General features: G+C 49.1%; 8 protein-coding genes across 8 annotated transcripts; 4 read left to right on the top strand and 4 right to left on the bottom strand.

Moving 5' to 3' along the window:
* Positions 1–399: 399 nt before the first annotated feature.
* On the bottom strand, positions 400–1,708 carry BO66DRAFT_475541 (aldo/keto reductase). The gene is made up of 3 exons (XM_025653245.1): positions 1,553–1,708; positions 1,176–1,456; positions 400–1,111 (listed from the first exon to the last, which is right to left on the bottom strand). Exons 1-3 carry the CDS (start codon positions 1,613–1,615, stop codon positions 565–567), a joined length of 891 nt encoding a protein of 296 aa, XP_025498630.1. The 5' UTR covers positions 1,616–1,708; the 3' UTR covers positions 400–564.
* BO66DRAFT_395977 (YdiU domain protein) lies at positions 1,629–4,218 on the top strand. Its single transcript, XM_025648357.1, has 5 exons — positions 1,629–2,371; positions 2,443–2,452; positions 2,509–2,539; positions 2,598–2,748; positions 2,799–4,218. Exons 1-5 carry the CDS (start codon positions 1,912–1,914, stop codon positions 3,917–3,919), a joined length of 1,773 nt encoding a protein of 590 aa, XP_025498629.1. The 5' UTR covers positions 1,629–1,911; the 3' UTR covers positions 3,920–4,218.
* A 2,709-nt stretch (positions 4,219–6,927) lies between these two features.
* Positions 6,928–8,980, bottom strand: BO66DRAFT_360382 (WD domain protein). Its single transcript, XM_025645003.1, has 2 exons — positions 8,684–8,980; positions 6,928–8,618 (listed from the first exon to the last, which is right to left on the bottom strand). The coding sequence occupies exons 1-2, from the start codon at positions 8,830–8,832 to the stop codon at positions 7,106–7,108; spliced, it is 1,662 nt and encodes a 553-aa protein (XP_025498628.1). The 5' UTR covers positions 8,833–8,980; the 3' UTR covers positions 6,928–7,105.
* A 293-nt stretch (positions 8,981–9,273) lies between these two features.
* Positions 9,274–13,227, top strand: BO66DRAFT_415631 (Pex16-domain-containing protein; the record flags this gene model as incomplete). Its single annotated transcript, XM_025649545.1, has 5 exons — positions 9,274–11,492; positions 11,853–12,043; positions 12,106–12,141; positions 12,216–13,050; positions 13,104–13,227. The coding sequence occupies 5 exons, from the start codon at positions 9,274–9,276 to the stop codon at positions 13,225–13,227; spliced, it is 3,405 nt and encodes a 1,134-aa protein (XP_025498627.1).
* BO66DRAFT_475537 (ribonuclease H2 catalytic subunit RNH201) lies at positions 13,216–14,727 on the bottom strand. The gene has a single exon (XM_025653244.1). The coding sequence runs from the start codon at positions 14,563–14,565 to the stop codon at positions 13,504–13,506; it is 1,062 nt and encodes a 353-aa protein (XP_025498626.1). The 5' UTR covers positions 14,566–14,727; the 3' UTR covers positions 13,216–13,503.
* Positions 14,728–14,872: 145 nt separating this feature from the next.
* BO66DRAFT_395972 (Cupin domain protein) lies at positions 14,873–17,493 on the top strand. The gene is made up of 5 exons (XM_025648356.1): positions 14,873–15,117; positions 15,231–15,391; positions 15,454–16,650; positions 16,712–16,960; positions 17,016–17,493. Exons 1-5 carry the CDS (start codon positions 15,053–15,055, stop codon positions 17,231–17,233), a joined length of 1,890 nt encoding a protein of 629 aa, XP_025498625.1. The 5' UTR covers positions 14,873–15,052; the 3' UTR covers positions 17,234–17,493.
* Positions 17,494–17,538: 45 nt separating this feature from the next.
* On the bottom strand, positions 17,539–19,482 carry BO66DRAFT_432458 (TBCB family protein; the record flags this gene model as incomplete). The annotated part of the gene is made up of 6 exons (XM_025650645.1): positions 17,539–17,873; positions 17,957–18,176; positions 18,416–18,736; positions 19,112–19,136; positions 19,302–19,305; positions 19,452–19,482. The coding sequence occupies 6 exons, from the start codon at positions 19,480–19,482 to the stop codon at positions 17,539–17,541; spliced, it is 936 nt and encodes a 311-aa protein (XP_025498624.1).
* A 186-nt stretch (positions 19,483–19,668) lies between these two features.
* Positions 19,669–20,666, top strand: BO66DRAFT_415626 (tRNA (carboxymethyluridine(34)-5-O)-methyltransferase; the record flags this gene model as incomplete). The annotated part of the gene is made up of 3 exons (XM_025649544.1): positions 19,669–19,782; positions 19,873–19,997; positions 20,183–20,666. 3 exons carry the CDS (start codon positions 19,669–19,671, stop codon positions 20,664–20,666), a joined length of 723 nt encoding a protein of 240 aa, XP_025498623.1.
* Between the last annotated feature and the right edge of the window lie 127 nt (positions 20,667–20,793).

The raw sequence follows: 20,793 nt of genomic DNA, 5'->3' as shown, positions 1-20,793 counted from the left end.
ATATACTGCACTATCGAGCGCCCAAGCAAATGCCGAACCTATGGCTGTAGTATCTGGCCATAAGGATAGAAAAGGAACCCCAAGCCCAAGAATTAGGATAATAGATGTCCCTAGGCTCACAGCGAAAGGGGAGTAGAGGGTCAATGTCGAAGATGAGCCGAACGGAGTTTGTTGTTCAGTGATAGGTTAGGTCAATGCTCCGGCCGGGTTCTAAGCGGAGCCGCTTGGCAGTAACTTGATGGGCGCGCGGAGGGTGTATGGTGCAGTACTCTCCGTACTCCGTCCGTATAACTACCAGTACATAAATCAGTTCTCGGCTCTGATTCACAAGAATTATTCAGATATCGACTTCTTGTTTGCCATCAATTCCTTGTTGTATCTTCTTGAAACCTTCGCTTTCCATGATCTTTTCTTGCTGTCCGAACTCTCAACGCAGACCTTAACTTATGTAGATGTTTGTGGAGTTCTTGGCAAAGGTAGTCCGTACAGGCCAGTTGAAATCAGATTCGTTGGTAAGAGGTTACCGTTTGACCTCGTACACACTGTACAAATACATAAAGACCACTATGAACGGTCGGAAGGAGAGAATTTATTCCGCCAGAACGCTCGAAAATGCGCCTGCTGGCCTAGTCTGGACACTTCGTTAACTTCCTTGGGTGTCAACTCGAAGGCAAGTGCACGCAAGTAGCTGCTCAGGCGGGATTCTTTACTACTGGTCGTAATTGCCACGGAACCACAATCCATAACCCATCTCAACAAGATCTCTCCCTCAGTGACCGCATACTTTTTGGCCAGACCGGACAACATCTGATCAAGGGGACCGCCCCTGGCGCGATTGATCGGAGTCAAGGGACCATAGCTAGCGGTTGTAACCCCTCTGTCTCGATGAAATTCTAGCAAACTACCATGTTGAAGGTAAGGATGGAACTCGACCTGGTTGATCGACGGAGGCGTTGTGGCTGTACCCAAGATGGCTTCAAGGTGCTCCTGGAGAAAATTGGAAACTCCTATGGACCGGGCTTTGCCAGCGGCCTTGACCCGTTCCATGGCAGCCCAAGCTGTCTGTAGATCACCATCGGACTCGGCAAAGAACGGCGAATGGATCAAGTATCTTTTTCTCGCCCATAAATACTTCACGAGTTTTAATGCACAGGATCTAGGTACGGTATACTTACAAATCGACGTAGCTGAGTTGGAGCTTCCGAAGACTCAGATCGATGGCCCCCGGGATGTCAGCGATGTTGGTATTCACCTTCGTCGTCACAAATAGGTCTTCCCGATCAACGCCACTTTCTTTGATGGCAAGACCCATCTCAGGCTCTGTACCATAGACCTCAGCCCCATCAAGGTGACGGTATCCCAATCGAATAGCCGTTTTTATGGAATCGACAAGTTCGCGATCTATACTCTCATCCGTTGCCTTCTTATACCAGGCAGTCCCACTGCCGTACCCAAGCTGTTATGATCATTAGTATTTAATGAGCCGGAAGACACTGCCGGTAAAAAGAGGCGTCGAGACACGCGACGGAGAGAAAGGCATGGAGCAACTTACCAGTGGAATGTTTATCCCATCACTCAATCTGACAAAGGGAAAGTTCCGGGCTGTGGACGACATTGGGCATACGTATGCTATCAATCAAGAGCTGTGATTTGTGAAAGTAAATCAATGTACAGGCCTTTCAGAAAAAAAACCCCAAACTACTCATATATAGTAAGCACGTATGAGGAGTCTGAAGGTTTGACGTCATCTTTAGATATGCGGTCAAGTTTCCGAACCTTAGCGGAGAGGCGCTAAGTTGCTCCGCAGACCTTACAAGATCTCATCATTACCTATACCAAGTTTCCGAATGAGACACAATATAGAAGCTCGTATCGGCTCACTCTTGATGAGTAGTCCGCACCACAACTCTCATGGTCACCATCAATGCTCGCCTAGCATATCCCTACGTTAAGTTAGCATTCTTCCGCAGAGTGCGTACAGGGTTGTGGATGCCTACTAGGCGTTTTCACCACATGGCTTCATCATTGCAGAAATCCGGCGAAGGGCTTTCGCTGCGCGAGCTTTTCAAGTCCAGTGTCTTCACATCCAAGCTTCCTGCCGACCCTGCGTTTGAAACACCAGAAATATCGCATCGAGCTCCTCGTGAGGCTCTGGGACCGCGCTTAGTAAGAGGTGCGCTTTACACGTTTGTGAGGCCCGAGCCAGCAGAGGAGTATGAGATTCTGGGGGTAAGCCCGAAAGCCTTGGATGATCTTGGACTCGCAGCTAGTGAAGCAACAACACGAGAATTCCATGCCCTGGTTTCCGGAAATGAATTTCCATGGGACCAATCTAAGGGTGGAATATATCCTTGGGCACAATGCTATGGAGGTAAGTCATGCCATACTCACACCGTTTTCACATATAGCAATCATGGGAGGCAACTGAATAACATTTTGAAGGGTGGCAATTGTACGTTACAGGATTCGTGGATTGGTAGCCCTATGCATCCTACTGACAAATGGTAGTGGCTCATGGGCTGGTCAACTAGGGGACGGGGTGCGTGGCACTTGGCCGCAATTGAACCTAATATATGTATTGAATTGACATTGAGCAGCGCGCTATAAGCCTCTTTGAGAGCACTAATCCATACACGAACATTCGTTATGAGCTGCAGTTGAAAGGAGCTGGACGGACGCCCTACTCACGCTTCGCTGATGGCAAAGCTGTGCTTCGGTCGAGCATCCGAGAATACATTGTCTCTGAAGGTGGTTCCCCGAAGAAATGCTATACTGGCGGAAACTAATTGCTCCTTAAGCTCTTTCGGCACTCGGTATTCCAACGACCCGGGCCTTAGCCATTACTTTATTGCCGCGATCGAAAGTGTTGCGGGAGCACATTGAACCGGGAGCTGTTGTAACTCGATTTGCAGAATCTTGGCTCCGTATTGGCACTTTTGATCTATTGCGTGCACGTGGAGACCGTGACCTGATTCGAAAGCTGGCGACATATGTCGCCGAAGAAGTTTTCCATGGATGGGAGACTCTCCCTTCTGTTGCGTACTCAGATAATGGTCAATCCTCGCCTGCCATGGATAGCACATCCGGGAATATTTCAAAAAACGAAGTGGAGGAAAATCAAGGTTTGCAAGAAAACAGGTTCACGAGGCTTTATCGAGAGATTGCACGCCGCAACGCTAAGACCGTTGCTGCCTGGCAAGCCTATGGCTTCATGAACGGTGTTCTAAATACGGACAACACCTCGATTTGCGGCTTGTCGATGGATTTTGGCCCTTTTGCATTTATGGATAACTTTGATCCCCACTACACGCCCAATCACGATGATCACCTACTGAGATATTCTTATAAGAATCAGCCTAGTATCATCTGGTGGAATCTGGTCAGACTTGGTGAATCCCTCGGGGAACTTATGGGGGCAGGAGACCGAGTGGATCATGAAGAGTTTGTGAAAGAAGGACTGACTGAGACCTCTGCACCGGCCGTAGTCGAACGTGCCGAAAAACTCATTGAACAAACAGGCAAGGAATTCAGGGCTGTATTCCTGAGTGAATACAAGCAACTTATGAGAGGGAGGTTGGGCCTTCAAACGGAGAAAGAGACAGATTTCCAGGATTTGTTTTCTGAAATGCTTGACATGATGGAAGCATTGGAGTTGGATTTTAACCATTTTTTCAGGAGACTTTCGAACATTCCACTCTCAGGTATCGAGACATCAGTTCAAAGAACGGAAATAGCGTCGATATTTTTCCATAATGAGGGATTTGACAGTGTCAGCTTAACAGAAGCAGCAGCTAAAGAACGCATTGCACACTGGCTTGAGATATGGAGAACTCGCGTCTTGGAAGACTGGGACACGGACAATGATGTAGCGAGGCAAACGTCAATGAAATCGGTAAATCCAAGCGTATGTTTCTCTTGAGAGTGAGAAGCGAGATGTTTGGAATATTGTGGTTGTCCGCTGACTTGAGTATCACATAGTTCCTACCACGTGGCTGGATACTTGACGAGGTCATTGACCGCGTGGAGCACAAGGGGGACCGAGATATACTTGGACAAGTGATGCAAATGGCGCTGAAGCCTTTTGCCGAAGATTGGGGTCTAGATAGAGAGGAGGAACGGCGGTTCTGCGGTGATGTTCCGAAATTCAAAAGAGCGATGATGTGCAGCTGTAGTTCATGAAAGGGAGTCTTTGTCTCTTGCGAATGATCGATATTCTATTCATACAATGGTAACCTTGTTTAGATATGTTTTAGGTGCCCTGCTCGTTCAGTTTCCTTCGAGCCTAAGATGCTACCTCAAAGCGAGAGTCTGCACCGCCTTCTAGATAGCAAGAGTAAAACTACGCAATGATGGAAACAATTCGACAATGACACTATGAAGGAAAGGTACACCTCGAATTGCCATGCGGTGAATATAAGGAAGTAGGAAGTTCGAATATGTCAGCAAGGATGTCCAAGATAAAGGAAGTTCTGTGGAATCGATGTAGATTGCTGTTAAGATAATTCCATTATCGTGGACAAAAGTCTTCCGCAGCACACAAGTGATTTCATCTATTTGTCCACCCGCAACACAATGCACCTATCAGTCCTCAATCTGACCTTACTGCCTTCAAGCAAGACAGCAGATCGTTCATACAACTCCATGGCGAAATAGATATCTTTCGGATATCGAACAGACCAGATATGGTTGATAGAGGTATTCAAAGCCTGGCTCGTATGCCATGTCAGAGATTGGCTTCAGGATAAAGCGGGAGAAATGAATTGCAGATCGTCAATGAGAGTGCGATCGAGGTGCATATTCCCGTGTCTGGTCCCATGCGAGACATCGTGACAGAAGACAAACAGTCCAGAGTGCATTCAAACTAGTTAGGGCAGGCAGCCTGAACGTGTCCAGGTTGCTTGCAGTTGTAACACACGCGTTCACCCTTGGCTTCGGTGGGGCAATCGCGGGAAACGTGACCAACTTCACCGCCTATGTGATCGTCAGTTTCGAAGCTGAGGTCGACTGAGCGGGATCATACTCACAGTTGTAGCACTTCTGGCCGTTAGTGCAGTCGCGAGCCATGTGGCCGAAGCCACCACAAGAGTAGCAAGTCTGCTGACGGCCGCCAAAGCCACCGCCATAGCTGCCACCCTGGGGACAGTTTCTCGCGATATGGCCGACCCGACCACACTTGTAGCACTCCTGACTACCACCAGCAGCGCCGTAGCTCTCGCCCGAGCCAGCCTGAGGACATTCGCGGGAAATGTGACCAGTGGCTCCACAACGATAGCATGATTTCTCCTTCGGGGCTACCGTACATTCACGACCTGCGATATGTCAGCCGGGTCCGCCAGGATCGAAGTATACTGCATCAGTGAACAACTTACTGACGTGTCCCTGACCTGAGATCGGGAAACCAACAAGTCAGATCAAATTTAAGCGCTCAACAACTTGGCAGCTTCCAGAGGCCAGTAGCCAATAGTCAAGATAACGAGAAGGGGAAGTGAATGCGAAAAGGTCTGTGGGAAAACTGACCACCACAGTTGTAGCTGCAAAGTATTAATAAGTGATTTTGTTTCAGCCAGGAACGTGATAATCCTCACCAAGTAGGGGTACCCTTCTTGGGGCAATCACGGGCCTAAGAATAGTCAGACTCCTTCAACGACAATGCCACGGCACAGGCCGACAGGGACGAGCTATGATGCTCTCCGCCAACTTGTTCTGGGAGTAGGCGATGTTTACCTGATGCGAGGCATCGCCGCCTAAATTGCAAAAAGAAAAAAAAAAGTTAGTGTCTATATACCCAGGTGTGCATGGTAAAATGATTTGTTCACTCTCTGGAGGAGCTCTGTGCAAGTTGCTGAGGCCAGATCCGCGCCTCAAGCGTCCCGGGAAAGAGAGATTGCAATATGTACTCGATTCCAATGGGACTAGAAACAAGAGAAGAGACTTGTGCGACCGGGGAAAACTTCAGATTCTGGATGCAAATATGACTTGGCAGCCAGGGAACAAGGTATTTTCTGGCTTGAGCTTCAGGACTCCAGGACTCTGTAGAGGCCAAGAGAACTGCTAGCCAGAATCGCGCCCTCGAATAATGTTTTGTTTGTTTCAAGAATTGTGTAGACTCACAGTTGAAGCATCCACGACCTCCAGCTTGGAAACTCATATTGTCTTGTGGAGGAAAATAGCTGGTTTGAGAGGGGCTGAGGGAACGAAAGAGGGGAAGAATGGCGGTGATTTTGGGAATTTTTTTTTGTGAGGATGGATGGAGGTTGAGGGGAAAGTCTCGGCGATCAGAAATTTAGTGGTAATAATGAGCAGGAAGAGAGGAGTCACCCTAATTAATGCAGACCATAAAACAGAGATATGCTAAATCGGTGCGGGGGAACCTGCAGGGCTTTAACACTAAGAACCGCCGCAGTGCCGCACACAACGCCAAGGAACGAGGACACTTGACAAATAGCCTCTTTTTCTCTCTGCTTGGATTTCACTTACAATTGCGGTGTAATTCAGTACTAGCTGAACAAATACAGAAGGGCATGTGGTGGTAATAGTAGAAGAAAGAGGATTCATAATTAGTGTGTCAATAAGGGGGAGGGCCTCACTCATAGATCAAAACAATCCCCCACTCATATCTCTCTCCTCCACCATATTCTCAGCGCCACACGATACCTGTCTATGGATTGACCACTTTGACTCATCAGGCTTCTCTAGCGAGGCCATCCTGATGAGGCTGGGGTCAGTTGGCAGCACTGAGGAATCTCTGCCTACTCATAAGGAAAGCGTGTTGTTACCAAGAGGCGCCTGAGCTTGTCAGTCAATCGTAGCCTCGCTTCATCCAGGGGAACGAAGGACTAAGACAGGAGGGTGAGCCGGAAGGTGAGCCGGACGCAGGGCCATCTGCTATGTTATATATCAAAACTACAAAAAGCCATACCTCCCAAGGTCCCCCTGAACCCCACCTCATTATAAATGAAGATCACATAAGTAAATGTTACTTGACAATTTCACCTACTATAAATGAAGCCTGCCGTGGATCTGAGCATTGAAGCACAAGTCTCCTTGACTGGAATCCCACTGGCTGGAAAACTCTCTATACGTAGAATTCTCGATCTTGGCCCACTCACGTGAAGTCATAACATTCCAGCATGTGCACGTCAAGTCCATTCCCACGCAGTAGGAGAACACATTGATCATCAAACCCAATAAAACCACTTATTTCAGGCATGTGGTACGGGAATCCTGTGGTTTGTAGCAGAGCATTGGCTTTTGTCGGAGAACTCGACCTGAGTTCACTGACATCACTCTGTCTATTTCCAGGACTAACTCGAATACTTTTTCCATATCTCCGCGCTCGTTGCCTCCCGAAAGCTGAGACTAGGGCTTCGAGTTCCCACACTCTTACCTCATCTCCCCTGGAGCTTACCGATACCGCCCTGCCACGATCACTCACTTGCACGGCCAACACTGAGGATGTATGACCCCAGAGCCGCTGTGCACCTTTGACATACAAGCCCGCGGACGTGGAGACAACAAGGTACACGGTTAGAGTATTGTCCGTGTGGGACGTTATCAAGTAAGGGTGCGAATAAGAGACGGAAGTTGGGGTTTCCTGATGATGTATAGCGGGTTCAGCCGGCCTCATGCACAATCCGCCCTTGGTATTTGTTGCACCCCACGCGCACGGCGTATCGATCCTCGAGTAAATCTGACCAAGTGGCGGACAAACTCCATACTGAGAATCCACGGTTGTTGTGAGCCGCGAGCACTTCTGCTGTAAATCACTCAGGCTGAAATGTAATTCTTGAATTCCCAAAGACCAACCGCAGCCGACATGGTAAAAGCTGTACACTATAGAAGATATGATATCAGAGCCTACCGAACGGATCGAGATCGACAGCGGCTCTAAGATGCTGTCTGCCTCGAGACATGATAATAAAGCCGGTTCCTTGGGTAGCAAGCGGCTACGCGCATCGGATTCGGTCGTGATCTTGAAAAGTGACAGAGCTTTATGGTCGGATGCCAAGAGGATGTAGGGGTAAAGCGAGGCTATCGTAGTAATGCTGCCGCTCGTCGATCCAGCGCAAGTGGTGCGGAATTCCAGTGCTGATGCAGCAATGTCCAGGTTATATATCCCGAAGTGACCGTCTTCGAATCCAACAACAACCTCGATTGTATTCGGGCGAGAACCAACCATTGCCGTCATTGCTGTGGGCAAGGCAGCTAGAGGCGTTCGAAGTTTCGCCAAAGAAATCTCTGCGAGGTAGTACGCGGGAATCTTGGTAGACTTAGCTCGAAGCCAGTTGTCCCGGTCGACAGTGAAAATAATACCAGCACAAAAAGCGGCCAACGCTGATCGACCATATGGGTGAGAGAACTCGAGTTCGGTGACACGACAGATTCCTTTAGACCAATTGTGTCTAAGACGGTATTGGCCCTTCCAATCCATAGACCTTCCTTCATCTGCAAAGTGACCATGATCCAGCCATGTTGACACCTTAGGAGAATATCTGACCTCTGGATGGGAGAATACGGTACGCCTCACGTTTGCTAATCGAGGTCGAATCCATCGGTGATAATAATGTCGCTTCCAAATTTCTGAGTCTTCTGCAAGCGCCTTGAACCGGCATGACAACCTTCATCATAAATTTTCGTCAGCTCAAGTTTTTACAGAGACGGGTTGAGCAAGACTAGAACGTACCGTTGACAGACTATCAAAGACGGGATTGGTAAGAATGATAATATGTGGAGTAGTATTTCATCGGAGAGAGAAGAGATTATATTGGGTTGGCGCCCACGTTTCGAGGGAAGGGGTGCTGGGTTTCCATCTTCGTAATGTCGTTTAGACATTTACCCAGTAATAGCCACGAAGCAAGCACTAAGTACTCGGGGCGAAAGATGAGATACAACAACGCAGGAATCGACAAATTAGTTCATGATTGCCAAAGCGCCATGCTGTACGCCTTTCAAATGGACATGGTTAGGGTAGCTAGTTAATTAACTACTGGTAAGTTACGCAGGCAGCTGGTTGAACAGATTAGTTAGCAACTTAGTTAACAATGAGATCAGCGCTTACTAAGGTCGAGCTTATGCGACCCAGAGAGATCATAAAACATCACGGAGGCATATCTTAAATTGCTTGGCAGATATTTGGCACTGTAAATCCAACCCCTATGTCCCTTTAATTCAAACACGTTGACTAACTGATTTGCTCATTCCAGTCATATTGTTATCCATAGTACATAAATCAGAGAATTTTACCATTCATGTGACCCTTCATTCGCAGATTGAATGGAGGCTATTAGGACGCTTCGATCTTCTCTCACTCGAGCACTAGAGAGCAGCTTCGATGAGGCTATCAGAAATGTGAAAGCCGAGATTTCCTACCACGATGCGAATACACAATCAGCTAAACAGAGGGCCACGAATGCCGAAAAAGAACGGAATAAGGCTATGGAAGAGTTGGACTCGCTGAAAGATGCCATCGCTCTCCTACGTGAAGAGCTACGCCTTACCGACTTTGAGTCCGAAGACGACAAGGTTTCTACGAAGAAGTTTCGGGACTTTGAAGCAAGATATGCCCCAAACCAGGTCTTACATCACCTCAGCCATGCCTCCGGTGGTGACATCACAGATATCAACCCGTACGCGATCAAAGCCGTTGCTGAAGCATATACGGCTCTATATGGGGAGACTCAGGAGCTTGTTATGGCCTCGTGCGAGCTCAGAAAACAAGTCAAACGATACAAGGGAAAGTTAAAGTTCTGGCAAAAGTGTCTCGAGCTTGATAAATTCACTTTGGTGCTCGAAGGCACAGCAATTGAGTTCAGATGCACTGGAAAGATCTCTATTGATACCCAGAGCAAGCCGCCGGCCGCAAACCCAGCCACTTCTGTTCCCGTGTCGGGCTTAGATGGTCATGGCATCGCGGATGAAACCGCGACCTCTCCACCAGAGGTCTTGGGAAGGAACCATCATGATAATAGTGATGCAGGTCATTGGGGCGCAAAGAACAGAAACTGGAGCAGATGCAACGGTTCGATTCGAATGTCACCAGCGCAGCCAACACTAACACAGTCGGGCCGGTCCGAAATTGAGAACGTTATTCCAACTGCCCAGGTTTCTACGTTGGGGATGAAAGCACCAGAGTCCGAGTCCATAACATCGCAAAATGCCCCGAAAACCTTTATGAACCAGTATTCAACCTTGATCACAGGTGTAAGAAGAGCGGCACTGAATTCTACCTGGGTCAAAGATGAAGATCTGTCTCAAGAACCGTTGCCCAAACTATCATCCGCGGTAAGAATTGTTGGCACCCAAGATCTAGACGAAGTGGGTAGTACTGTCGAAACCCCCAGAAAGAGGAGGAAAGTTCGAAATAGTGAAGTACAAGGCGATGCCTCGAGAACAAATACCCCAGCAATCAGTGAAGATAGTCAAGACGCAGATCCACCTCGGCCACTATTTTTCTCCTCTCCGAAACGACCTGTTGTGCTAGAATTTAGCAATGCCAACCCTGGAGGTGGAAGACGTGCTCGATCGCCAGAACAACCTCAAGAAGAAGCTCAAACGCGACCCGCGGGTGCCCACGTATCTTCAATCCTAGAAGATGGCGATGAGAGCTTCTCAAATCTACCTTCAAGGAAGTTGCACAGAACATCTGGGGCAGGAGCTTCAGGTCTCACCCTAGCCAGCGAAGCTACCACTAATCAGCGTCTGCAGGGTCTGCTCGAGGGGCAGTCCCCGGCTAAATTGGAATTGCAAACACTGCTAAGGGACTCGGGCGTTTCAGACAGGGCTCCCAAGCGTCCTTTCGCAATGATGGAAGAAATACCAACAGTAACTTCCAATCCCGATGGGTTTGAAATAACAGAAATGCCGCAAATAGCCCCAAACAATGGAGCTTCGAGAACCGCATCCGTCAATAATTCCCTGTTGCCTGCAAGGGACACCGCAGTTCACCCCGCAGGAGGTTCTCTAAGAGCACGGCCGGTTCAACATCTTGACCTCAAAGACTTCAAAATCAACCCGGACTTTAATCAAGGTTATGACTATGCTTTTCACAGCGTGGCTCACAAGAAGACTGAAGTGAATTGCGCCAAGGGGTGCACCCGTTACGATTGCTGTGGGAAGAAATTTCTAGGTTTGGCACAAATGAATGGCCTTCCAGCAGATGCAATGTGCTCCAGTCAGCAGCGCGAAATGAATGACCAGAGAATCCTTGAAGAGTTGCTTGGCGACAAAGAACACCTGATCAGTGAGTTGAGTGTAGAGGATCGGGATCATCTCTTACAAGAAGCAAAGGCGAGGCTGATAGCCAATGAATTTGGGAAACACAAGCAACAGCATCAACGTGCCGGGTCCCCGCCCGGGTTTTGGCGTACTGATATGCCTAGCACGCAAGAATTGGAACGCGACCACCAGGAAGCCAAGAGGCTCGAGAAAGACCTAGTGAAGGACAGGTATAGAGAAGCAACGCGGCCGGGAGGTGTCTGGAAATTTGCGGATGAGTGAGCAGGTGTGGTACATGATCATTGTGGAGCCTCCATACTCAGTCCATATACGTACATATCAAATCTAGTATCTTGGTCATCGGTGTTAAGTTACTCGGTAGCTTTTGTGCCAGATACTGTTCAAAGGCCATAATGCGACACCGTGCCAAGAATCCCGGGATTCAGCTGAACCTCGGCAGGCAGGGCGGTGATCAATGTATGATCCCTTGGCAGACGCGGCACACGTGCCTCATCTCCCGGGGATTGCCCACTGCCCTCCGCGGATGAACCTGATCTCTTCCTGTGAGCATAGCTCTCCAGCTGAGCCTGACTGCACCTAAAAACGGACTGCTTCCGCTCGCCGCTCTGAACATTTAGCGACACCATCCGTACTATTCTTCTCCCCTTCGTGGAGATGGACGCTACATGCAATACTGAGAGTGCCGCCTCTGCTGCCCTGCTACGACCATCAAGATGGTTGCTGTTGTACGAAGAATTTGTAACCAAGAACGCTAGCTCCGTAAGCCAGGTAGAGTCGGCGCTGAGATCTCTAACATATATCATTCCAGGTCAGGACCACTGGCCTGTTCAATTACAGTCTCCGGGGAGGAGAAAAGCTAATGTCTTCCAGGGCGATACCGAGACTCGGAAATAAGTTCGGAGTGTGGTATGTTGCCCCAGCATTAGTAGTGCCAGTCTGCAAAATCTGTCTAATTGCCTAACTTTGTGTGAATTGCCCAGTACATTCGGGAGTCCAGCTACTGTCCCTTTATCACAATGCTCTTGTTTCTCGAGTTGTTTCCAGATTACCGCCGACTATCCCGCGGCCGATACCGACTCCTCACACGCGATATACTAAATATTGGACGTCTCGCTCTTCGCTTTATCATAAAGTTGCACTTGCACTACAGATGGTCCAGTACACAGAACTGCTCTGGGAGATGATTGCCCGTCGACGTGGGGAGAAGATCCGTTGGCGCGTCGTCATCTTCATTGAAGCCATAAAGGCGGTCTGTCGTCTATTACTTCTTCGTCTTACAAAGTCCAGGCCATTGGTTACCCCCCCGCTGCCTGAGAGAGACATTGATCCTAGATCGCTAGAAAAAGTGGACAGCGATTGGAATGGGATGCAGACGCCCGTTAGCGAACGATCATCAGATTTAAGCTGGACAATGCCTCGGACGGGCTTATCTCTCCCGTCGCTGCCAGAATTAAATGATGTCTCCCATTTCCTGATATCCAAGGTCCTCACCGCCGACGACATCAAAGCCCCCAAGGCTCTATTGCATCGCGTTACTGGCCAAGGACAACTAGCTGAAGTACTATATATCCTTCGGCCAGTGGTCTACGCGCTAGCGTTGCAAAAATACAGCGAAGACAGGCATAGCTGGAGACCTTGGTTGGTTGGATTTGGCCTGGAATATGTATGCCGACGGCTTGCTAAGTCTGACTTTCGAGAAAGAGTTGCCGGCGGCCTTCGAGGACTGACTGGGCTTGAACGTGAGGAACTCAGAAAAAGAGGCTGGGCGATGGGTTGGTGGGCCATGCGGGGGGCTTTCTATACCAACTTGACCAGGTGCGTGTTCCGGGCCTACCCTTGCAGCGGCGGAAGAACACTAATGATTATAGACCTTGGCTACGCAATTTGACTGGGAAGATGAAGGGCAAGCCCCTGCTTGACTTGGTAGGCAGCGTCATTGACGACTACGAATACCTATGGGATAATTACTATTTTTCAAGTGCGACGTTGTGATCTTTCGTCCTTTCAGTTGCACTTGCAACTCCATTCAAATTTGTACTACTTATTGTCATGGCTGAGATTCATTTAAGACGGCTCTGTGATTGACTGGTCGTAATCCGTTTGCCCTTACTGACACGATCTCACCTGGTTTCCCCCCACATCTGATGTCTGCAGTCAGTGGTTTGTGGATGTTATCTCTTTTTGGGGTATCATGATGTATGTGAACCGGGTATTGAATTTGTCATTGTCGTCATAATCCTCGACTGATCCGAGGCATTGTATGCTATGTCATAGAATGTCTGTTGACCTCGACCCGTACCATTCTCGCAGTTCATGGTATAATTTGGTGTTGGCACCGGCGGATGTCAAGAGGAAGTCCTTTAGCAGTGAATAATCTTCCTCCGCCGGCCAGTCGACTTTCGACCCTCCCTTCAACTCCAACATCTCCTTTGCAGTTCCCCAGCTGAAACGACATTCGGTTCCCCACCCGAAGATAGGGTCCATATTGTTTCGAAGCCAGCCGACACATTTCGAGTCTGAGGGATATCCGCTACCCCAACTTTGAATGGTGGCCTTTAGAGAAGGCTCTTCAGTAGCACATCTTCTTGAGACCTCTTTGTGGCTTAGCTCCAGCGCAATATCCCTTGTCACTTTGGCTACAACACTTGCGGCGCTGACACAGGGATACAAGGAATCAGCCTTCTTAGCCACTGTTATCTTCAAGGAAGGGAAAAGTTTCTCCAATTTCTGTTGATATGTCACGGGATTCCCGATTGTATCAATGTAGACCTCCCCCACATTCATGCCTCTCTCCTCAATGATGCCTCGGATGATCTCGACCGTAGCATCCATTGCCTGGGCATTGAGATTGTAAGACCCAGCGCCTGGTCGCATCATGCCTGATGAGATGTCACGTGCTGATAGCAGCTTCGTAGCCCATCCGCAGCACTCAAAAAGCGGATTGCCAGGGGTGCACAACAGTCTCATTAGGTTCATGCGCACCCCGGGCGTAAGCACCTTGCTATCATCGAATCTGTATTCTCGAGAAAGAAGGGAATGGTGAAGCTGCTGCGGCAAAAAAAAGGCACTGTAAACCATCGGGCCTAGGACAGGACCGCGCCCCGCCTCGTCCACACCGAGGACGAGATAGTCGTCTTGTGATGGTTCATCCCCGGTAGTCGAGTTGGATGAAGCGAGGAAGGGTGGGCGTGGTGAAAAGTAGGAAAAGGATTCGCCAGATAGCATCTTAGTATGATCTATGCTGGGGGGTATGAAGTCGCCTGTGAAAGCCGAAGTTGAAGAAGCTTTTGGAGATAGGTCGCAGACATTATCTTGAGTGGATCCCCCCATCTTCTGCGTTCTGGGGTGTCAGTCAATTACGCGAGACGCGGGTCTTGACTGGGACAAAGATAGGCAAGCATTCAGAGCACAGTAAAGTTAAAGACTTGACTAGCCAAGGCAAGAAAGAAAGGGTGATGAGAATGAAATTGAAAGTGCTGTTGTGGTATCCTACCTAGGAAGCCCGAATATCTATCAACCGGCAACATGGGGACGCGTCCCAAACAGTTCAGGACTAGCGCGTGTCACACCTTCGCCGCCGCCTCCATGAATTCCAAACTCCCCACCGTAGCAGTCGGTGCCATTCCGACTTGGACGACTTGTCGCGCTTCAGAGTGCAGTATCTTTTTAACTGAGCTCCCCCATTTCAGGTACTCAAGGAGTTCCGTGCCGCGAAAATCTCAACCACGAAGTACACATCCGAAGCAACCGACGCGGATTCTTTTCACCCTGCCACAGTTCTTATTCTAGCCGCATACAGCTCCGAAGCTCCGCAGTGATGGCTTTCCGGGGGCCCTCGAAAGCTCGCGACTATGATTACGCCAACGTTGGAAAAGCCGGAAGGTAGATTTACACCTTGGAAATAAACTTGCTTCCCATTGCCTCTTTCTCAACTCCGTCCGCTGTCACTTTGACTTGCCTTCTGCTTCACTGGCTAATGCGAGCGAGCGGTACAGGCGCACAGGTATAATCCTGAAGGAAGGAAGGCGTGATGAATTCGGCATGGAAGAAGTCGATGGCATATTCTCCTCCCCCGAAAGCTCCCCGACGAGAGACAATGGGTTCGGCATCCGGAATGAAGCTTCAGTCGGCTCAGATGGCATGTCCATGGATGAGGGTTTGTAGACTCTTGATACACCTACATCATGCATGCTGACAGTGAGAAACTTATCTACGTAGGAACTAGCCCTGGCCCTGCAGAATATTTAAACAGCAGACGTGGCTCTTATCTACCTCCCCCTGTCGCACGATCGCCTATGAAAACTGGGCTCACAGGCTCCCCACGGCGAACGCCCGGTCTGCGGTCGTCGCATAGTCCACAGCGCAATCACCCCTCCTCCAGTCCTTCCGATGGAAAGGGGTTGGGAATCGCAAAGGGCGAATCATGGCGTGACATATCCCCTCTGACCAATCGTTCCGTGAACGCGACACCATCTATGAACCACCTGCACAGCGCGCGCATTAGCAAGAAGACTGAGATGGTCGCCCAACAGCTCATGAGCCAAGGTTACTCTGATAGTGATACTAGTATTCAGTCAAGTGGTGACGAAAATGCGGATGTGCTTGGACAGGAGCATGATGCAGTGGAAAGCATTCATGCCGACGAGGACGTCCTGACGCAGGACCCTATAGATGAGTTGAATTTGGATGAGGCACGACCCGAGTCCCCATTCATTCTTGCTCCCAAAGCGCGTACGAAAGGTCGACCGAAGGCTTCCTTCATGGCAAATGTGGATGGCACAAGACAGAAATTGCACAATCCGGACGCCAGTGATCTTTCTGATATAGTACAAGCAGATGCCACACAAAAACGCAAGCGCCCTGGCAGGCCCCCTAAGTCTCAGCACAGCACAGCTCATGATATGATTGAGCAGAGACTGATAAAGAAACCTAGAGTGAATGCTCAAATTAGCCGAAGATCGAGTTCATCTGGCGACGCTGAGCTGGATAAAGTGGTGGAAAACTATATTAATCGCACGGGGCCGTTGAAGGGTCGGAGCTTGTATGTCTTGAAGCGCGAAGCCCCGTCAGACGACACTGCTACGCACACCCGATCGGGCCGCGTCTCAGTAAGACCACTTGCTTACTGGAGAAACGAGCGATGTGTTTACGGTGACGGCGAGGCTATAGAAGGTCAAAGATTTCCATTGTCAACCATTAAGGAGATCATTCGCACAGAAGAGCTTGAGCCAGAACAATCCCACTCAGGCAAACGCCGCCCTTCGAAAAAGTCTCGAGCGAAGCAGAGTAGAGATGAAGACTCTGATGAGGATGCGGCTTATTTAGACCCGTGGGAAAAGAAAGGTGGGATTCTGCATGGTTATGTCAGAATGTGGGATTCGGAATCTCAGACGGCAGCAGAGTCGGACATCGTTGGTGGGTTCACTGCACTCTTCCCAGTCTTGTCAGGTTCAACATTAACTGACTTTACACGTAGATCTCGCATATGCCCCATCTGGAATGGAGACCAAAAGTGTCAAAGACTCGTCGTGGCGATTCGCTAAACTCATCAGTTCTCCCTTCATGGGTTCCGGGATCGTTGAGTTGCCGCCTGGCGGAGTCAAAAAACCCAAAAACTCTAAGAAAATGCATATGGTTTTCTACATTTGCAATGGACGCGTGCAGGTAGATGTCTCAGGGGTACGGTTCAGTGCGGGCAAAGGCTGTGTATTTCAAGTCCCCAGAGGTTGGTTGCGTTTAGACTACGTCCAACTTCCATCGGAAACTGACACATTTCTTAGGCAATTATTATAGCTTTGCGAATACGCACAATAAGGATGCACGATTATTTTTCACGCAAGGCTGTCTACCTGAAAATGACGACTCTGCCCCTGGCTCTGCGACAAAGGCCGGTATCATGGAAGCTGACTCGAGCACACCGACAGGGCGCTCCACAACTACTGGGAAAGGTAGGCCCAGGGGCAAGCAGAAAACCGGGCCCGGGCGCAAGGCGAAATGAGTCACCTGCGTGCTATGACCATTCTACTTCACCTGTTGAGGACTGCTCCGTTCAACTCCTCGCCTATCCGCACTATGCTTTGCTCGCCTTTCCACCGGAGTGTTGGCTTCTGAATTAGCAAGTATGTCACTTAATTGCTGGGATGATAAGGATATAGTTCGTCACCACATATCTCCCATTTCTTTGGCGCTGGGGCGTGTGAGTCCAGAATAATTGAGCTGCGATTACAAGCTTCATTGGAGTCTTATGCATCGGTTAGCGCAAGGTTGTAGTTTCATGTAGTGGCCATGCCAAATTACTATTTGTTAGATCTCCTCCATTTCGGCATCCAGATCATCCAAACCCAAGGGCGGAAAGTCTCCTACTTCCACTTTCTCGGGTTTGACAAAGACACCCGTCTTATTCGGGCAAACAAAGTATCTCTTTCCGCCAACACTCCCGTCGTTCTTGCCCAGTGGCTCGTCGAGCTCAATTCCTACCCAGACTGGAAAATCTGCGGAGTCTACTAATTCAAGGTCCACGCCAGGGAAGGGGATTGTCGGAACTGGCCCAACATAGCGAATTGTGCCGCGTCGAACATGTGGCGGAGAGGAGGGAAGGACAATGGCTCGATTGTTAACAACAATGCCTACCACGAACGCTTTGATCAGTGATTTGTCGTTTTATATCTCGAAGTTGGCAAGGGAAGACGATTTTCTTTCTTGTTGTTCTCATTGTGCTCACCTCTTTGTCCAACCTCTCCAATGTCTTTCAAAGCTTGGCTGCGCATCGCTTCTTCGGGTCTTGCAGCATTGGGGTCAAAGCGGCCAAGCTTCTGATTCTTTTTCCACGCCAAAACAGAATTCGAGAGCGCTTCGTATGTGGATGTCGGCAATACATACTTCTCGACGGACGACAGGTCTGTGAGATTAGGCCGCGAAGCCTGAGGGCGGTAATCATGGACCTTTGTAACGAATTCACTCATCAATGGACAATTCAAAGATAACGACTGTGTACACGGCCAGTTCGGAATGCCCTCAGAGGCGTCCCAGTCATTGGTTCTCAAACGGCGTGCAATTGATACGGGGAAAGAATGTATGGAGGGGAAGCAGGTGAGATCTTTGCAATGAGGATAGCGGACGGCTGTCGTACTCATGAATGCCCAGATCAGCCTGCAGATTCGATGCAAGAAGTATATCTTACCTCTATTTCGCAGCCTCTCATCAACCCCCAATCACCGATGATACTATTGTCATCTTCGACCCACTGATCTGGGCGCCCAGGTGACCTAAGGCGAAGACGCTGGCAGCCGGGCGGAACGCCAGTCATGGTCTCGAGCTTCGTCTTCAGCTGCATGACAGTCCATGTTGGAGTGACTCGGCGCTCCGTCAAGAAGCGTGGCTCAGCGCTAGAGCCTGTGCCAGGCGTAGTGATGACAACAGAAATATCCGCAGGGGTGGGTTGGAAAGCCATGACCGCTAGTTTGCGCAGCTTGGCAAAAGAACCTTCAATAGCCGTGTTGTCCTTCTCCCCGTGGGATAGTACTCAAAGTCCCTGGATTAGACGATAGATCAAGTCTGCGCCGTAAGTTAGATAACGAGTGATATGACAGAAAGTAAATGCGGGACCACAAGAATATTATGGTAGATTGGTTTTGATTCCTTTTTGGTGCCCGGGGACCGGAGAGGGGGAGGGGAAAGGAAAGGAAAGCGATGAGATTCTAATGCACCCTGTCTGGCCCTATTACTCCCAGTGGGTATGAAATCAATGCTGTCATACAAGGACATGCACATAGACATGTAAGTATATACCGGTGTACTCGTAGATATTTTTGAAGTGGGCGGGCTTGTTGATGGGGGCAGATTAAGTGACGCCATTTTTGGTTAGCTTGATACTCACATGCTTGATCAACACTTCAAGTAATCTGCCAGTTCAAGGCTCAGAGCTGGGTTCCAGTAATAGGGATAATTCCTACTAACAGCAAAGATCAGGATTCTTCTATTAGGTGCTTCTCGACTGTGCCAATACTGTTTGCATGATCCGAAAGGAGTTCACTCCCAACTTGTGTCTTTACTAACCATGTACTTACTGTACTGGCAGTGATATCTTAGTTGAATAGTTACACAAGTGTGAAAATATTAGTCACTATCATCAGGTGACTAGCTTGGCTAGCCTAATCTAGTTAGTTAGAACAGCTCCATTACTGTAAGTTAAGATAAGGCAATAATGAATAACTTACTATACGGTACTGGACAATCATGACGATACATGTTGAAGGACCTGAAAGCTGTCTTCCCGGGAAATTTCTTGTTCTGCTTGCCATCTCGAACGTCTCGGGTACTTTCTTCCATTCCTTCTTCTTAACATATTACACCACATTGGTTGAGTGGTCTTCTTGTAGAAGTGTTACTCATACCACCATCACCATACCGTGTGCCTTTGTCTCGAAGACCATGATGGCCTCCAATACCCTTGTCCCCAGCCAGGAAGAAGAAGACGCCTACGAAGAAGAGAACGTGCATCAAGTATACCAACAGATTGCACATCATTTTTCATCCACCCGCTACAAGGTATTTCCTTATTTCCCTTGACTACCTCGGCCTCTTTGATCCCTACGTCCCAATGTACTGTATGTTCGTCACTAACCGTGGCCATGTCAGCCTTGGCCTATTGTGAAACAATTCCTTACTGACTTGAGGCCCGGGTCAATTGGTCTAGACGTGGGGTGCGGCAATGGAAAGAACCTGAGTGTAAATAAGAATGTGTTTATTGTAGCTTCAGATCGGTATGTCATCACGTTTATCTCCATATACTTGTGACTAATTCCTGCTGCCCCTCTTTCTGACCCCTCACCTTTCCATGATCATACCAGTCATGCCTCTCCCGCAAAGAATGATCCCAAATCTCAATAGAGATGATCATAAATACCCATATCCTGCGGGGTCTCAAAACTGATCCGCCGTATACCAGGTCTGAGAACCTTGCCCGCATTGCCCGATCTCACCAGCCACATTCGACCGTAGTTGCCGACATCCTCAGCCTTCCACATCCCGATTCTTTCTTTGATTTCGCCATTTCGATCGCAGTGATTCATCACTTGTCTACCCCAGAACGAAGGGTGGGTGCTATCCGTGAGATATTGCGGACCCTAAAGCCTGCCTCCGACACTGTGCCGGGCGGGAAAGCACTCATCTATGTCTGGGCTCTAGAGCAGAAAGATAGTCGTCGTGGTTGGGACAAAGGCGATCAACAAGACAGAATGGTTCCCTGGGTCATAAAAGGGACTGCGTCTGCTGGCAGCGAGCCCCAAGTGTTCCACCGATACTATCACCTCTACCAAGCCTCGGAACTAGAGCAGGACATCAATGACGCAGGTGGCTATGTTCTGGATTCGGGGTATGAAAAGGATAATTGGTGGGCAATCGCAGTGCGGTCAGGTCCCGAGTCATCATAGGATGTGCGCAGAGGGTGCAGTGGACTATTCTGAGATCCAACCCCGAAGATGATGCCGTATCACATTCTCATGCCATGGCATGCGATGAAGCCAGCGAGGGTCATTCCCCATGATGAACAATCCTTTA

Source organism: Aspergillus aculeatinus (assembly GCF_003184765.1).
Source record: "Aspergillus aculeatinus CBS 121060 unplaced genomic scaffold BO66scaffold_73, whole genome shotgun sequence".
Classification (NCBI taxonomy): Eukaryota; Fungi; Ascomycota; class Eurotiomycetes; order Eurotiales; family Aspergillaceae; genus Aspergillus; species Aspergillus aculeatinus.
This window is presented reverse-complemented; position numbering and strand designations above follow the sequence as displayed.

Bases quoted from the DNA above. Each gene is read 5' to 3' on its own strand.
- BO66DRAFT_360382 (XM_025645003.1), bottom strand. From the start codon at position 8,832: ATGTCTAAACGACATTACGAAGATGGAAACCCAGCACCCCTTCCCTCG. The intron at 8,619-8,683 runs GTACGTTCTAGT...TTTATGATGAAG, and splicing joins TCTTTGATAGTCTGTCAACG to GTTGTCATGCCGGTTCAAGG.
- BO66DRAFT_475541 (XM_025653245.1), bottom strand. From the start codon at position 1,615: ATGTCGTCCACAGCCCGGAACTTTCCCTTTGTCAGATTGAGTGATGGG. The intron at 1,457-1,552 runs GTAAGTTGCTCC...TGATCATAACAG, and splicing joins ATGGGATAAACATTCCACTG to CTTGGGTACGGCAGTGGGAC. The intron at 1,112-1,175 runs GTAAGTATACCG...GGCGAGAAAAAG, and splicing joins CAACTCAGCTACGTCGATTT to ATACTTGATCCATTCGCCGT.
- BO66DRAFT_395977 (XM_025648357.1), top strand. From the start codon at position 1,912: ATGGTCACCATCAATGCTCGCCTAGCATATCCCTACGTTAAGTTAGCA. The intron at 2,540-2,597 runs GTGCGTGGCACT...GACATTGAGCAG, and splicing joins CTGGTCAACTAGGGGACGGG to CGCGCTATAAGCCTCTTTGA. The intron at 2,749-2,798 runs GTGGTTCCCCGA...TTGCTCCTTAAG, and splicing joins AGAATACATTGTCTCTGAAG to CTCTTTCGGCACTCGGTATT.
- BO66DRAFT_475537 (XM_025653244.1), bottom strand. From the start codon at position 14,565: ATGGGGGGATCCACTCAAGATAATGTCTGCGACCTATCTCCAAAAGCT.
- BO66DRAFT_395972 (XM_025648356.1), top strand. From the start codon at position 15,053: ATGGCTTTCCGGGGGCCCTCGAAAGCTCGCGACTATGATTACGCCAAC. The intron at 15,118-15,230 runs GTAGATTTACAC...CGAGCGGTACAG, and splicing joins AACGTTGGAAAAGCCGGAAG to GCGCACAGGTATAATCCTGA. The intron at 15,392-15,453 runs GTTTGTAGACTC...TTATCTACGTAG, and splicing joins TGGCATGTCCATGGATGAGG to GAACTAGCCCTGGCCCTGCA.